The sequence below is a fragment of the Protopterus annectens genome, chromosome 6.part1 (genome assembly GCF_019279795.1).
Source record: "Protopterus annectens isolate FY-2018-M chromosome 6.part1, PAN1.0, whole genome shotgun sequence".
NCBI classification, from domain to species: domain Eukaryota; kingdom Metazoa; phylum Chordata; order Ceratodontiformes; family Protopteridae; genus Protopterus; species Protopterus annectens.
In genome coordinates, this window is record NC_056738.1 from 118,439,114 (window position 1) to 118,454,738 (window position 15,625).

Genomic DNA, 15,625 nt, shown 5'->3' on the forward strand with positions numbered 1-15,625 from the left:
TTCTTACTCTTAAGACAACACTCCTTTTTATGTTATGTATATTATGGCACTTGACAGTATTCTACATTTAGCCCTCATGGACATTGCAGGTATTAGCAGAGTCTGGAAAGCATTCAGGTTTTGTCCTTATTAAGTGAGTAAAAGGCAACAGACTGAATTTTCAGTGGATACTTGTGAACTTGATTCTGCGTAGGTGGTATTTGTAGAGTAGCTCAATATACTCATGGGGGTTATTAAAACAAAGTCCAGGCTTGCTGTTTGTCAAAGCACACCAGTGCCATATATACAGTTAAATAAGTGTGATACATTTTAGCTCAAACTAGCATGATACATTTGGTCACTTACAAAGCCAGTAAGAACCTTTTGGAAATGTTAAACCCAGTCTGTCATGCCCTTATTTGTTTTTGAGTTACTCAGGAGTAACAACTTTGGTTTTGATGAGAGCTCAGTTTTCTGGCTGCTTCACTGTTTCTCTCTGGTACTTCAAAACACATACAGATAATATATAATAATATATTGGATTTGTATTGTTCATTTTAATAATCGAAGCAGGCAGGATGCCACAGTCTGCAGTGAAGTTACCCAGATAATATAGAGTATTATAATAGTTGCCTGAATTACTGATATATTCTATTGATCCATAACCCAGAATACTCACTAATTCCTTTGAGTTCATAGAAAGTTACTAGCCATGCAATACAAGAAGCCATTAAAGAGGCTAGCCCAGTTTCACAGTTGCTTAGAACAGTATGTGATTACATGACTTGCGCAGAATCTCAGTAGACAATAGGAGGCTGAGAGAATCACACACACTAGATGTTAACAGCTCATAGGATATCTGACATCTTCTTATTGTAAGAATTGTAGACAAAGCCAAGAATAGTGTTGGCAAGGCCCAAAATCAGGGGCAAATTTTAAATGTTGCTCTTATAAACTTAGAAAGTTGCTGGAATACAGGTTTTGCATCAGCATGCATTTTCTGAAGGCTGTAAAGTCTGAAACTTAAAAACCTATCATCTTGACATTTGCTGTAAAACCACACATTGTGTGAGGAACAGACCAAATACATGTGGCAAAAATCTGGTCATTTTGAAACTTTTGGACAGTTGAAAGGTATGGCTCGTAGCTCTAATCCTCTATGCTAACTGCTAAACACACATAGATAACCGTTCCATCCTCATCACATTCATAACAGCAGGAGAAATTTTTATGGTTACATTGTATAGGGTAGATCCATTTTTGCTGACAGCTTGGCATCTTCATTTCCAGTAGTAGCCAGACAACCTATGCTCTCTACCCCTGTTCACCAAATTCTATTAGCTTCCCTCAAGCCATCCAAAAGACAAATTTGTCATAGCAAATGGAAAAGATTTGTCCACTGGGCTGTTCAAAATAATGTATACTCCTTTGTGGCTCCGGTTCATTCTGTATTGGATTTCCTGGCCCTGCTCTTCAGTAAAGGAGCCAGCTCATCCACAATCAAAGTTCAGCTAGTGGCAATTTCCAACTATCACACTGGCTTGGATGGATCTTCAGTTGCATCACATAAACTTTTTAAGACATATCTGCGTGGAACTCTTCTCTTGAGACCCCCAGTTAGAGATCCTACTCTACCGTGGGATTTAACTCTAGTACAGCAAGCCTTAGTCCTTCCTCCCTTTAAACATGCAAATACCTGCAATCTGAAGTTCCTTTCTTAGAAGATGCTATTTTTAGTGGCTATTACCTCTGCCAGAAGAATTTCAGAACTTCAGGCCTTGTCGGTGAAACCTCTATACTTAATTTTTCACAAAGATAGAGTTACATTGCGAATCAATGCATCTTTTTTGCCCAAAGTGGTTTCAGAATCCAACATTAACCAATCTCTCGACCTACCAGTTTTCTTTCCTATTTATACCAATAAAGGAGAATACTTGTTACTTTCACTAGATGTAAACAGACAGTTACATTTTTATTTGCCCAGAACAAAATACTTCAGAAAGTCAGACCAAACTATTTGTCTCTTTTGCTGAAAGAAAGTTGTATAAATCAGTCTCTAAAGTTTCTCTATCCAAATGGCTAACTAACTGTATTTTCTTTGTTTATAAAAAATTAAACTTGCCTCTCACAAACTGAGTACATGCCCACTCTACAAGATCATTAGCAATTTCTTCAGCTTTTCATTCAAAAGCCTTCTTGGATCCTTGGATGACATTTCTGCAGCGGTGACTTGGGCTTCTCCTCATACCTTCATATCTCATTACAAACTGGAGTTAGTCTCTAGGGGGTAGGGCATTATTTGGCTCAATGGTGCTCAGAAATATTCTTCCTTGAGGCCACCAGGGGATTTGGTAGCTGGGGACTCTGTCCCATCAGTGAGACTGAAATGAAAATTGACAACATCCGATAAAAAAGTTATGTACTCACCATAACGCTCCATCTGTGTTGTCCATTTTCATTTCCACCTCAGTTTCCCTCCCACCAACCCCCTTCCATTATATTCTGGATCAACAGATAGATACAGCAACTCTTTTGTGAGGTAGTTCTCTTAAATTAATGGCTCCAGATATGGCTTTGTCCTTCCTTCCACTATTATAGTACTCCTTAAGCTTTCCATAAAATTACATGAGCTTTTTTTTTCTATGGGCTGCAAACAAGATCTGAGGTAATAAGGGGTGGTGAATTCTGGGTAAGGTGAAACTCCAGAGTTCAAGATTGCCACGAGCCTGTATAGCAGCCGAGACGAATCCGAGGGATTGGCTCCAAACCCATCAGTGAGGCGGAAATGAAAATGTTATGGTGAGTACATAACTTTTTTTAACCTGTATTTTGTTGATATAGTTTATTCTGTTTTTTGCCAAAAATTGGCTGAAGGCTAGAGAATTCCATAGAAATTTTGGAAAAGGAGGCCTGAAAAGTCATAGACATTCCCTTTATCAGCTTACCCCTTTCCTCACACTTTTTCATCACACCTGCAGCATAGGGACCAAAAACTAAATCTCTATCAAAATGAGAATTTACAATCTCATTTTAACATCTGGGAGGTTCTGAGAATGTAGCCATGCAGACCTCCTCAAAATAGTACTCATGGCCACAATTGCAGAAGAAGTATCAACAAAGGCATACACAAACTGAATACAGTGAGTAGTGGCTTTAACAATAGAAGGAATTGAAATATTTAAAGCAGATTTTTCCTCACAAGATGAAACTACAGATGAAATATTCCTCATGCTTTCAGAATTAGTCAGAACAAACGTTAACATATGAGCCTGGCAATTCTGAATTCTGAAAATCAAAGAATCTTGCACTTTTCCCCATATTTATTAATAATATTTCTATTCTTATAAGGAGTACGATTGAATTAACTTAGTGTTTAGCAGCAGAGAGATTAACTGAAACTGTTGAACCAGATTGGGAAGAATAAGAAAGACTTAAAAGACTGAGGAACTTTACATCCTATCTGCCTTTTTTAGGTGCAGCTGTCTGGCTGTCAGAAAAATTGCAGCACTGTATGGTAGGCCATGTCTGCCACCTGATGGCAAGCTGCTTTGTGACGGATACTTCAGACTCCTGAAGTTGTTAAGCAGAGCTTCCCTGGCTCCTATGGTCACTCTTTGCAACTCATACCCTGTTCACATGTCATAGACATGGAGGGAGTTGTTAGTTGAACTACGTGTTTCTCTGATCTGTACGTTGTGTTTAGTTTGCCATTGCATAGTTAACAGCAGTTTAGTCCTCCAGGGATTGCCACCTATTATAGTACATATTACTGATAACTGGTTTTACTTTAGTGCTTCTCTCTCTCTCTGTCTCTCTCATTATACCATGCACCTGCTCACAAGTCCCTACATGGTTACCCCCTGTCTCCAGGCCAGCTTTTCTGCAGGATGACCTAGGTCATGCAGGAAAGGGGTATCTAGAGGGTTCCCTGGTGCTCACTTCTAATCTGTCATCAGTGGGAGGGGTGTAGGATCTACAAGAAAGGCATCACCAATGGGTCCTGGTATGTCATCTGCAGGAGGTGGAGAGCCTAGTTACAGCTTTTGTGAACCATCAGCTTGGCACCCACATTGACTGCCTGGACTGTATCCTTGTATAACTGATAGTGTCACATAGTTGCTAGGCTTTGACAAGCAGGCCAACAGTGGCCGGAACCTGCCTTGAGGGCAGTCACAGAGGTGACTGTCCCGAGGTTGGGTTCAGCATTGTGCAACTTGGCATTCATCCCCATCATGATGTTCTCTTTACTTGTGTGTCAGTTCTCTCCCCAGTTTGTAGTCTAATTTTCCCCATCAACAATTGCCATTTCTCTGTATGTCTGCCTGTATGTGTCTGTCTTTGGTGTTCCCTACCCCATTTGTGTATGCACCTCCTCCTGTTGGTATCATGTATCTTTTGTGTTTGCTTGTCTGTCCCTACTGACATCCTTATGCCCTCTTTTCTGCCCACCTCCCCAAACCTTCTTAGAAACATAAAAAAAAAATAGTACTCTGTTCCTAACAAAATGCTCTCATCTTTATGTTTCTATGACTGTCCTTTATACACATATGTTCAGCTTCTAGATCACTGTTGTAGTAGGCTAAGATATTTTGGTTATATCCTTGCCAAGGATGTGACCACTGGCAAGCTTTGAAATGTTTTAGGGCTCCTTCCATGCACCCAAAATGCCACTAGTGTGTGGAAAGCCATATAAGAGCCAGTATGGGTGCCAAAAGCTTCAGATCTTTCGTGCAGCCAAAGTGCTTTGCCTCTGTGGGCTTTGTGGTACTGACAGCTAGCAATCCTTTCAAAGCTGAGCAGATAAGCTATTGTCTGGGAAAAACGTTGCCCTTCCACTGTATATTTTTTCTTTGAAAAATTACTCTTTTTTTTCTGTGAAAGTTTTTATTATATTCTAGGAGATGTTTTGTACTTGGACTGTCATGTTGTTTTAAAGGATTTTTTATTTGTGCTATGCTTTTGTAAGAAAACAGTGTAAAAAATCTGTATTTTTTTTCTACATTTTACTGTAGAAGAAGTGTGGGCCATGATTTGGTGCATTTAGGAAAGTCTACCTCAGAACCTTCATTTTCATGTCAGAAGATTTACTGGCTCATTCAGGCTGTGCTACTCTCCTGTGAGATCTCCTTCCCAGCTTCAGCATAGAGCAGTTATTGCTTTCCTCAGTTCTTGTTTCCCACCATTTGAATTACGAAAAAAGTTATTGGGTAGTCTTTAGGTGTCTTGCTAGATCCTTCACTACCTAAGCTGCTGGTGGATGACTCTGCTGTGGCCAAAACTGTTTTCTTGGAGCTCTCATCTTTTCCTCCTGGTCCATCTGGTAATAACTCCTCAAGAAGTCCTTAAGGACCAGGAGATTGCCACATACCCTGTGGCTATAGTGTTACCCTCACCTGGAAAGAAAGAATCCCTTTTGTCGGCTTCAGGGGTAGAAGTGGATGAATATATATACGGCTTTGCTGGGATAAGGTGCCTGATTCCAGGCTTGTGTTCCTGTCATGGGTTAGTCCCTTTCCAGAAAATCTCCCAAGAAGAACAAACAGTGACAAGGAGGTTCAAAGAAGAAAGGGGAAGCCTCCCAGAATCAAAGGCAGCCTACAATGTCTGAATGACTATTTGGCTCTTCAGTCCCTTCACCTTGATAATCCTACAAATCTATCCCTCAGTCTAGGCTTCCATCTTCCCCTGTGGCAGCAGATCATCTCAGGAAAGTGCTTCCTGAGACTTATCCAAGAGGAGTACAGATGACAGTGGGAATTCTTTCTCATTTTTAAAGGATTACTCTTCATTCTGCAAACCAGATGTCCCTGTTCCCTCCTATGTTAGCACAACTGTTGGCTCAGGGAATGCTGGAAAGTGTACCCCAGCACTGATACTCAAGGATTTGTCTAATGCCAAAGAAAGAAGGAACTTGGATACCTATCCTGGACCTCTAATTTCTGAATCTCTTTGTCAAGATTTCAAAATCCAAAATGTTATCCCTTCATACCCTATCTCCACCCATACCTTCTTGCAGCTTCATAGTAAAGTTGGCATCAAAGATGCTTATCATCACATTCCGGTTTCAAAGGAATTCAGACTTTTTTAAGATTTTCTGAGTCTGGCTTACATTATTAATTTTCTGTCTTATCATTTGGTCTATCCACTGTACCAAGAGTATTTACAAACTGCCTGGTTCCAATGATTGTTCACTACGAGCTTCAATACATTCACAGCTTTCTGTATTTGGATGTTTGTCTTATATTTGCAGACCTTCATTACAAATGTTAGGGTACCCTGACATGGGCCATGAAACTCCAGCTCAGTCTGGGGTTTCAACTGAACTTACAGAAATCATTTCTCATCCCTTCTTACTCACTAGTTTTTATAGGGTGTCTTCTGGATCCATCCATAGAAAGAGCTTTTCTTAAAATGGACAAAGCAGACCAAAACAGGAGAATTGTCTTAAACTTTTCTAGCCAATTTCAGGCTTCTTTCAGGTTTCACACAATGGGGGTTAGTGCTGCTCTGTATAAGAACAAATGCCTGGAAACTTAAATTTTCCCTAGCTGTCTGTCAGTAGAAGCCTCACAAGTCTCCTATTGCTCTGCAGGCAACTCAACTGCACACTGAGCAGCATCTCCACAGCTCTTCACTCTAAACCATGAACAGAATACGCCCCTCTGTTATTCCTACATCATAAACTAATCTAACTTACCCACTCCCCAACAATACTATGGTATAAACCTGCCATTATAGATGGTCACTTTTCCATCACTTCTCCAGCCACCCTGATTGACTGGGCATCCTGAGGGCAATGTAGTAATTGCTTAATGCATATTGACAACCACTTAGCCCTGAAACAAACAAGTACAATATGTGAGAGAGATAATTACACTATAAATTTGGAAACAATCCTCTCACATAACAAAAAACAAGACATCAAAACAGGTTGTCAGCTCACACACCACCTCTCACACAAGTTCAGGACACAACACATAAAACCACATACATGGAGGTACTCACACTCACTAGAAGCCTACAAAAAGATCAGACACCTCACAAGCTCACATTATCTGCAAACACCTCAACATGTATAGAAACCACTGCACATAAGAACACACATATCAGTTTCTTACCAAATAAGTCCATAAGGCAAAACACCTCAAAACCTAATGTCTTAGTCATAGGAGACTCTATAATGAGACACATAGATGTCCCCCTTACTAGGCTGGACAAGGAGAAGGTCACAGTCAGCTGCCTAGTGGGTGCCAGGATCCATCAGATCATGCATGCACTCAGGTCACTCAACAACAGGTACCGTTATCACTCTGACATAGTCCATATTGGGGTGAATGACTTGAGATGTACCTTCCTGGACTAAATGAAGAGAAACACAACTAAACTCTCAGATTATGTGTCCCAGGCAGGTATGACCCTAGCCCTAAGCAGCATTCTACCTTCACCCAGGATGATGCCACAATATAAACAAAAAAATTATTGACTTCAACAGTCAGCTTAGCTTCTGCTGTCATTCCAGGGGGATCCAGTATTTGTCAGCCTGGGAAGACATGGTCGACAGGCCACCCTGCTTTGCCAGAGATGGTCTGCACCTTTCTCCCTTAGGCTTTCGGATACTGGCTAAGGTGCTTAACTCCCCCATAGTCAAGGGCGCCCGCAGGCAGGTGCAAGGGGGTGCACTTGCACCCCCCTGGATTTTCTTAAAGCTATCTGTGATGATTTGGCAAAACGCACTTTTTTCTATCATTTCCATTTACTAATCATTTTTTCTTTAAGGAGAACTCATGCATGCATCGCATGCTAACGTGAATTAATTTAAACACAAAGTGCGTGCGGTAACACACTATGTTCCTTCCTGATCACATCCTTGCATGCTATGCTGCCAGAGTTACCCACAGTAAGGAAACTCTGTTACTTATTTTATGCAGGAGAAGGGCTCCCCTCCGTTACTTATTGTATGGAGAAGTGCTCCATCAGATCAGATTTATAGTCAACGCTGTTGTAGAGGAGTAGGTGAGCTTTATGTGACTTTTTTGCTTTTGCAGCAGTTTTTCTTTTTATTTGCTTTCTTAAAAGAAATTATTGCACAAAATGACACGCTACACTATGTTGTATGCAGATTGTACACTCCAGTCTGAGCTGAGATTTAGAAATGGTATAGATCAAGGTCATGCAGTTTGTGGAAAAATATTTTCAGTGGGTCTGAGCTGTGCATACTGTATGAATTCATTCTGCAAATAAAGTGTGTTCCACATATATTTATCGTGTTCGTAGCTGTAGAATAAACACTGAAACTTAGGTTAGTCGAGCTGCTGTGAACATTCATATTAAATAGTTGTTTTTTTTTTGTACTTGTAGATTCATTATACTCTAAACAAGGAATCGCTTTACAACACGTACATGTGTTATGTTTTCATGTATGTTGTGATCATTTTAATGTTAAGAAGTGCTTAGGGCTTGACCCACGAGAATTGTGAGCTTTAGGTTAAATATCAGGGGTTTATAGTACAACTCATGCGACTACTCACCATCAAATTGCACCACTCCATGCTTTTCAATATTTTCTCTGCGGAATGCTTTACTTTTCTCTGTATTTTTGTGGCATACCTCTCAGCTATCCATACATGTAGTTCAAAATGTGTGTATGTTTTAATTAGACATTTTGAGATATTCTAGGTTATTAATACCAACTGTTTTAATAACATCTCTTGGGGGAGCCATTTTTCTCAATTGTTATTAAGTTATGCCTAATTCTGGAGATAAGATTTTGAGAGTTATATTTTACAAATAACTGTAACATGCTAGTAGCTTCCATGCTTATAAAAGCCAAAAAGAAAATGCTTGTTTGATAACATTCTCTAGAGTTAAAAACTCATTTGAAAAAAAATCTGTGGTATGGACATGTTCGAGAGGACTGTGTGAGCTGCTGTTTTTTCCCCTCTTGGATACTTGTACATAAACTAGATTAGTTGTGCCAAAAAAAATGCCAAAAGTAAACTACATCTGTCTTTCAGTCACAGCATTATTGCAGCCAGGAAAAAAAAGTTTTAGTACAAATTTTTACAGTATCCCTGCTACCAGCATCAAGTTTATGTTCTGTGTTAACTTTCTCCATACTATATGTCTTCATTCCAGTCAACACATAAAAACAGATAAGGTCATATACATTATTTACATTTTCATATTAGGTGAGTACAGTGTGATTGCGTTGTAGAAGGCATGTAAAAATGTATTTCTAACCTACACCACAGTAACATGTATCTGATGTCATGAGTGGCTTGGAAGGTCAATGGGCATAAAATTAACTATTCCTTAATAGTAACAGATGTTTGGTAGTACTGACTGAGAGATTGTGAGTCTAGTTGTGATGTACTCATCTGGAAGAAGTTCAATATGGAGAAAGTTTACATCTGATAATGAATAAGATGTATGTATATTGTATGCAATAAAACATATTATACAGTGTATGTGATTTTTCAGGGAATTTCATTTGCTGTTTTAACTTTCTAGTTTTAATATATAACTGCAGTGGTGGTTTGAGTGCTTTGTGGCAGGCTGATGTGCCACTGTAAAAATAGGACAGTTAAAGCTGAGGGACCTTGACTGACAAGACTTTGGAAGAACCTATTAGGTGTTGCAATGGTAGTGATTTGGCTGTATGGTGTAATGTTGATGAACACCCTACTCTGGTTAAGCTGGGACACTGATTTACAATGTGCAGTTTGCATATTTGCTTTGGTAGCTTCATTGTTCTGCAGCTGGATATATTTGAATTTCTGTATTGTTTTGCGGTGAAGCTCATTCTCTGGGGAGGCACACATGGACTGTCATGTTCTCATTAGGTAGGTTTGTAAAATTTTTTTGGAGTTTGTAGGAGGGGTGCGCCATACGGGTAGTTCATATTTTGTTAAAGATGGTAGTGTGCTTGCGTCTTGATCCAGAGGGCTGTAGCTTCTACTCACACAGCATGTAAATTTGTATTTTCAGGGGGTGGGGGTGTGACAGTACTGAGTATGTCCTCATTTGGATGAGATGCCTAGTAACTATGAACATCTTTTTTCAGCTTGTCACCCATTCCCTATTGCAATATACCAGTTTACCTTATCTTTTAATGTAACATAGGCAATTTATTCTTCAAGGGCAATGGGCACTGAATTTGTAGATGAAACACTGACATAACAATTTGTTTTATAGGAACAATCTCTTCATTAGTTTCAAATCTTTTTAATGTGGAATTATTCAGATGACTTACTTCTGCAGAAATTGCACATATTGACTGATATTGGCGGATTGTAATGACAAATGTTTGAGTGGCCTTTTATGGTTGAAATGAAATTGGGCAGTTTGTCATTATTGGTTCATATGTTTTATTTCATTGCTTACTGGGAAAATGTTCAAAACTATAAATTTAAAATACATTCTATCAAGTGTTGCTGTATTATACAAGGGATATAATTCAATTATTATATATTAGAATTGATTCACCTTCCTGATTGTATTAAAGAACTTTTGCATGGTCCTAAAATGTGTGCAAGGGGCCAATGATTTGAAAACAGCCCAAAGGTAAACTTAACCTACCAATGGCCAGATGCAATTTCTTTGAATGTGGGTTTCAATGCTGCTTCAGTTAATGTGACTTGCAGAGACAGAGAAGTTTTAATGCTGTCTGTTTTCATTGTCAAATGTCTATCAGTGTTTGTGCTATAAAATTTGTAAATTAAATTGAAATATCTGTAATATCGTAGAAGTAAAGCATAAAACAGTATGCGCACAGAGTTTTTAACAGTGTGTATGGCAACTGGGGAGAAATAGCCAAGTAATGGGACACTGAAATGGCTGTGTTGGGGGGTTGGACTGCATGGGGGGGCTGCATGGGGGGAGTGGGCGGGGCTCTGGGTTTGCACCCCCCTGCAAAAAATCCTGTGGGCTCCCTTGCCCATAGTGCCTTTTTTAGGCAATGTCAGATTGACAAAATTTCTGACTTGGCAAACTCCACTTGACACAAACTCAAGGTTCTGCTGCTTAATGCTAGGAGTCAAACATGAAACTGCACTCCCTGGAAGCATTCCTCACCTTGGAAGATGCTAATGTCTGTGCAGTCACTGAAATGTGGTTCCAGGCCACAGAGAGCACCCCAGCTGTGCAAGGCTACAATGCCTTCCACATGTTCAGACCTCTGAATGAGCATGAAAGAACCAAAGGTGTAGATGTAGCCATCTTCATTAAAACCAAGCACACTGCCAGATTGGTCAGACAGTATGACTCTCTTGAACTACTCTATGCCCAATTAACTATAGGCAAAAGACCCAACCACATCATTGGTAGCTATAGGTCCCCCTCCATAAACCAAGAGAAGCACAATGCCTACCTTGACTTACTGGAGTCACCCGCCATACTGTCTAACACCTTAGTCATGGGAGATTTCAGTGATCCCTCCTTTGACTGGGTAACACATTAACTCAAATATGCTCATCCAGAGTTTCCTGGACTTTGTCAATGCAAATGCTCAAGAACAGATAGTCTGCACTGCCCACAAGGGGCTCTAATGTCCTTGACATAGTACTCACCAATATGGGTGGTCATTGTACTGCCCCTGTGTGATGCCCTGCTTAGTAAGGTCAGACCATAAATCAGTCTCATTCGAAGTAACTATTGAACCCCATACCCCCAAAGGAGCAAAAAAAAAAAACTTAGGAACTTCTCCAAAGCAAACTACAGCCTACTAAGTGATGGTATAAAAGTTTTATACTCTCTGCAATCATAGGAAATAATAACTCCTATGCAATGGTGTACACAAATGCCCAGTATAATCACGTTAGCAACTGTATACACTTGGATGTACCTGACCAGGTTAAAACCAGGCTCTCCCAAAAAACAAGCTACCTTGGGTGACATCTGATATAAACAGATTGTATAACAAAAGGAAGAAACAGATGTCCAAGAACAAGAGCAACTACTTCTGCAGAGGAAGAATTTCTCCCATAGATCGATCAAGCAAATCAGAAATCTTGTAAAATCCTCTAAAGTTAATTATGAAACTAAAATAGCATCCCTAGCCAAGGACAATCATAAGACATTCTTTAACTATGTCTGAAATCTAAAAGAGAGTGCCCAGCTATGTGCCGAATTGATAGTAGATGGTACCACTGGCACTATACTGGAGGAAATTGCCAACCTGCTACCTGAAAGATTTGGTGTAAACTTCACCCCCCTATCCCCACCAGCCATATCCCAAAGCATAGCTGACTCCAGTTTTCTACCTAGTATCTTTAGAGATCAAGTCATATCTGTGTTCTCCAAGTCCAAAAAACAGCCTCAATGGGACCAGGCAACATCCCAGGTTGCTTACTACGCAATCTAAAACAGGACCTAACTGACCCACTTGTCATTCTATTTAACCATAGCCTGAGAACTGGCTTTGTACCAGAAGAATGGAGATCATCAACAGTAATCCTCTTGCATAAAGGGGGGGCCATCAATGGATCATGGGAACTGTAGATGCATAAGTTTAACCAGCCTCATCTGCAGGCCATGGAAAGGATCATCATGGACCTTGTCAACAAGGACATAGGCGACCTTCAAACTCTAGACCCAACCCAGTTTGGCTTCATTAAGGAGAGATTGTGCTTACTGAACCTGGTAGACTTCCTCAAGAAAATCACCAAAGTCCTGGATGAAGGTAAGAGTTTTATACTTTTATACCACTTATCCAGACCTAGCCAAAGCCTTTGACATAATCCCTCATTTAGGTATCATTGAAAAACTCTCACAGCTAGGTGTTAACCCTTACATCACTAGATGGGTAGTTGATTGACTCACCAACAGAAAACATACTGTCAAAGTTGGTGACTCCACCTCTACCAGTAGGCCTGTCACCGGCGGCATACCACAAGGATCTGTATTGGGCTCTTTACTATTTGGAATCAATTTCTTGGAAGTCTAGGCTAAAGTAGATGACCTTTGGCTTACTAAGTTCACTGATGATTGTAAACTAGGTGCAATCAATGAGTCCCACAATGATGTTAACATATTACAGGAGGGGCTAACACAAACACATGACTGGTGCCAATGTCACAGTCTAAAACTAAATGCAAAAAAGTGCACTATTATCCCATTTGGCAAAGTGGAATTCTCCACTAATTACAATATTAACAGCACCCCTCTAAGTTTAAACCCAGTGGTGTGAGATCTGGGAACACAGGTCGACAGCAATCTGAACTTTGATCACCAGGTTTCCACAGAAGTAAGGAAAGCCTTCAACATTGTGCATCTCATAAGTAAAGGCATCACTTTCAGGTCTAAGGATGTTATAACCCCACTGTACTCAAACCTAATCAGACCATTAATAAAGTACAATGCTCCTTTCTGCATGTATCTCACCAGACACCTGCAGCAACTGAACAGACCCCACAGGTTTCTCACTAAGAAGATAAGGGGCCTCCAAACCATGACCTACATGGATAGACTGAAAACCTTGTCACTGTACACTGTATCATATAGGCTACCGAGAGGTGACTTATGCGTGTTCTACAGGTCAGTCTCTGACCCTGACCTGATGTTAATGCTGCACATCCAAAAATCAAATGGCACTAGAATCACTCACTCTAGGGATCTCAGCCTTGCTAGTGAAATTAAGAGAGTATGCTGGATAGACAGGTATGTCTCCCAGAGATTTCTGCTGCTCAGGAATAAACTTCCAATTCATATGAAGCAGACCTCCTCAATGACCCTATTCAAATGCAACTTGAATAAATGGATGGTTGACTGCAAATTCACCCCAGGGGTAGCACCCATGTCCCTTATTGACAGGAGTAGTCCATGCTAATCTGTAAAGTACATCCATCTAACCAAAGACAATTGGGGCAGCCCAGGATTAACATAGAGCCGCTAGCCTGGTAGCCTTGCATGAACCTATGAACAATGATCTAAATACTGAACATAGTACAGATGTGTACGTAAACTCACCATAACAGTAGATGTTCTAATAGATCAGTGTTGCAGTACCCTTCCCCTCATTCCGATCTCCGTACTTGATTCTCTGAATATTTTCCAATGGTGTAGGGGTATATTCCATTTTTTGTATAGTTACATTGATTTTCCTTGGTGATTCCTTTCCTAACATTTTTTTCTTTCAGGATTGCAGCCTTCTTTATTGGAGCAAGAAAGTTATGAAGCTTTTGATGCTCATACTGCCTTTTATATAGCTCTGCCCAGGACTGTGGCAGCTTGGGTGTGTGGATGGACCTTGCTACCTCTGCCAAGGTCCCTTTAGTGTCAGTCTAATAGTTTCATAGATAAGTACTGGGCTAGTTGCCTAGCCAGTTTCCCTTCAAAGGTGATAATCTAGCCCTGTACCTTGTGTCTGTGAGGTAAATGCCTTAACCATCCCCAAACCTTTCCTTAGAGAAAGATGAGCAGCATTAATGGTTCCTACATCCTTTCATTTCTAGTTCTGTAATCGTAATCAATTTCTGAACCCATGTCGTCAGCTGAAATGGGACCCAAGCTACTGCTGTATTGGGTTCATCCTCCTTGCTAGATCTATTTTACATAGCAAAACATTCAGTTTTACTAAGCCATGACATAGCTGATAAAATTAAGCCTTGCATATGAAAGAAAATAATCATTATATCAAACAAAACTAACTCAGTACTATAACTTTATTGTTTTATGCAAAGATAAGATAATCTTCTGATAGCTATTTATTTGTATAGTTATTTCTCACAGTGGGTCATAGTGCTTTGATATTGCTTCTGGCAAATTCTGTGCAAATATAAGTAGTACTTTGAATAAATATGTTATGTTACTGAACAGGTCTTTGCACATCTTATTACAGGATCATTACGACTGGGGTCTTCGAGCCATCAAATCTGTCTTAGTTGTGGCTGGGTCATTGAAGAGAGAAGACAGAAGCAAACCTGAAGACCAGGTGACCTTTAATTTGAAGTGTGTGTGTGTGTGTGTGTGTGTGTGTGTGTGTGTGTGTGTGTGTGTGTGTGTGTGTGTGTGTGTGTGTGAGAGAGATAGAGAGTATTCGTGTGCACATGTGTTTTAATGATGTTTTACTTCCCCACAGTGAAAGATGGCAAAAACTGAATGTTCCTAAAGTCTGTGCTAGTTGGCTTGGTGGCTTGGCAGCAGTGCTCTATCATGCCATATAATTCATATTTTGCTTTCTTTTCTAGAGACAGGATATTTTCAGTTTATGTATGTTTTTGTTTATTTATTTTATTTATTTACTTGTTTTTAGTAGCATACTGGTAAAGAGAAATCAGATATTATTTTGACCAGCCTCACTGCATAATTTCTGAATAAACATAAACGAGTTCCTTCACTAACTCTAACTTATACACGTTTATGTATTATAGTTCTTTTGGAATAGTGAAATGACTGCCATAAGCCCCATTAATTGTGGAGTTGTATAGGGTACCTGCTATAAGAAGTGAACTACAACCAACCAAAGGCAACCTTTGGTCCAAAAGGATCAAGAATTGCTTTTCAGAGCCAACTAAACACAGAATACAAAATTTCTTTCGGATAGGTTGGGAAGGCAGTAACTCTGCAACCCCTCATACTTTTCTTGTTTAAATGTATTAACACTATGGTCATGCAACCATGGGGAAAGGGAAATGGTCATTGACCACAT

General features: G+C 39.9%; 1 protein-coding gene across 1 annotated transcript in view; it reads left to right on the top strand.

Annotated features, from left to right (window-relative positions):
• The window catches only part of LOC122805262 (dynein axonemal heavy chain 11-like), a 4,596,980-nt gene that overhangs the window by 1,644,448 nt on the left and 2,936,907 nt on the right, over positions 1-15,625 (top strand). Inside the window, exon 34 of the mRNA XM_044075350.1 lies at positions 14,816-14,908. Coding sequence (XP_043931285.1) covers positions 14,816-14,908 — 93 coding nt within the window. The remainder of the gene's footprint in view (positions 1-14,815; positions 14,909-15,625) is intronic.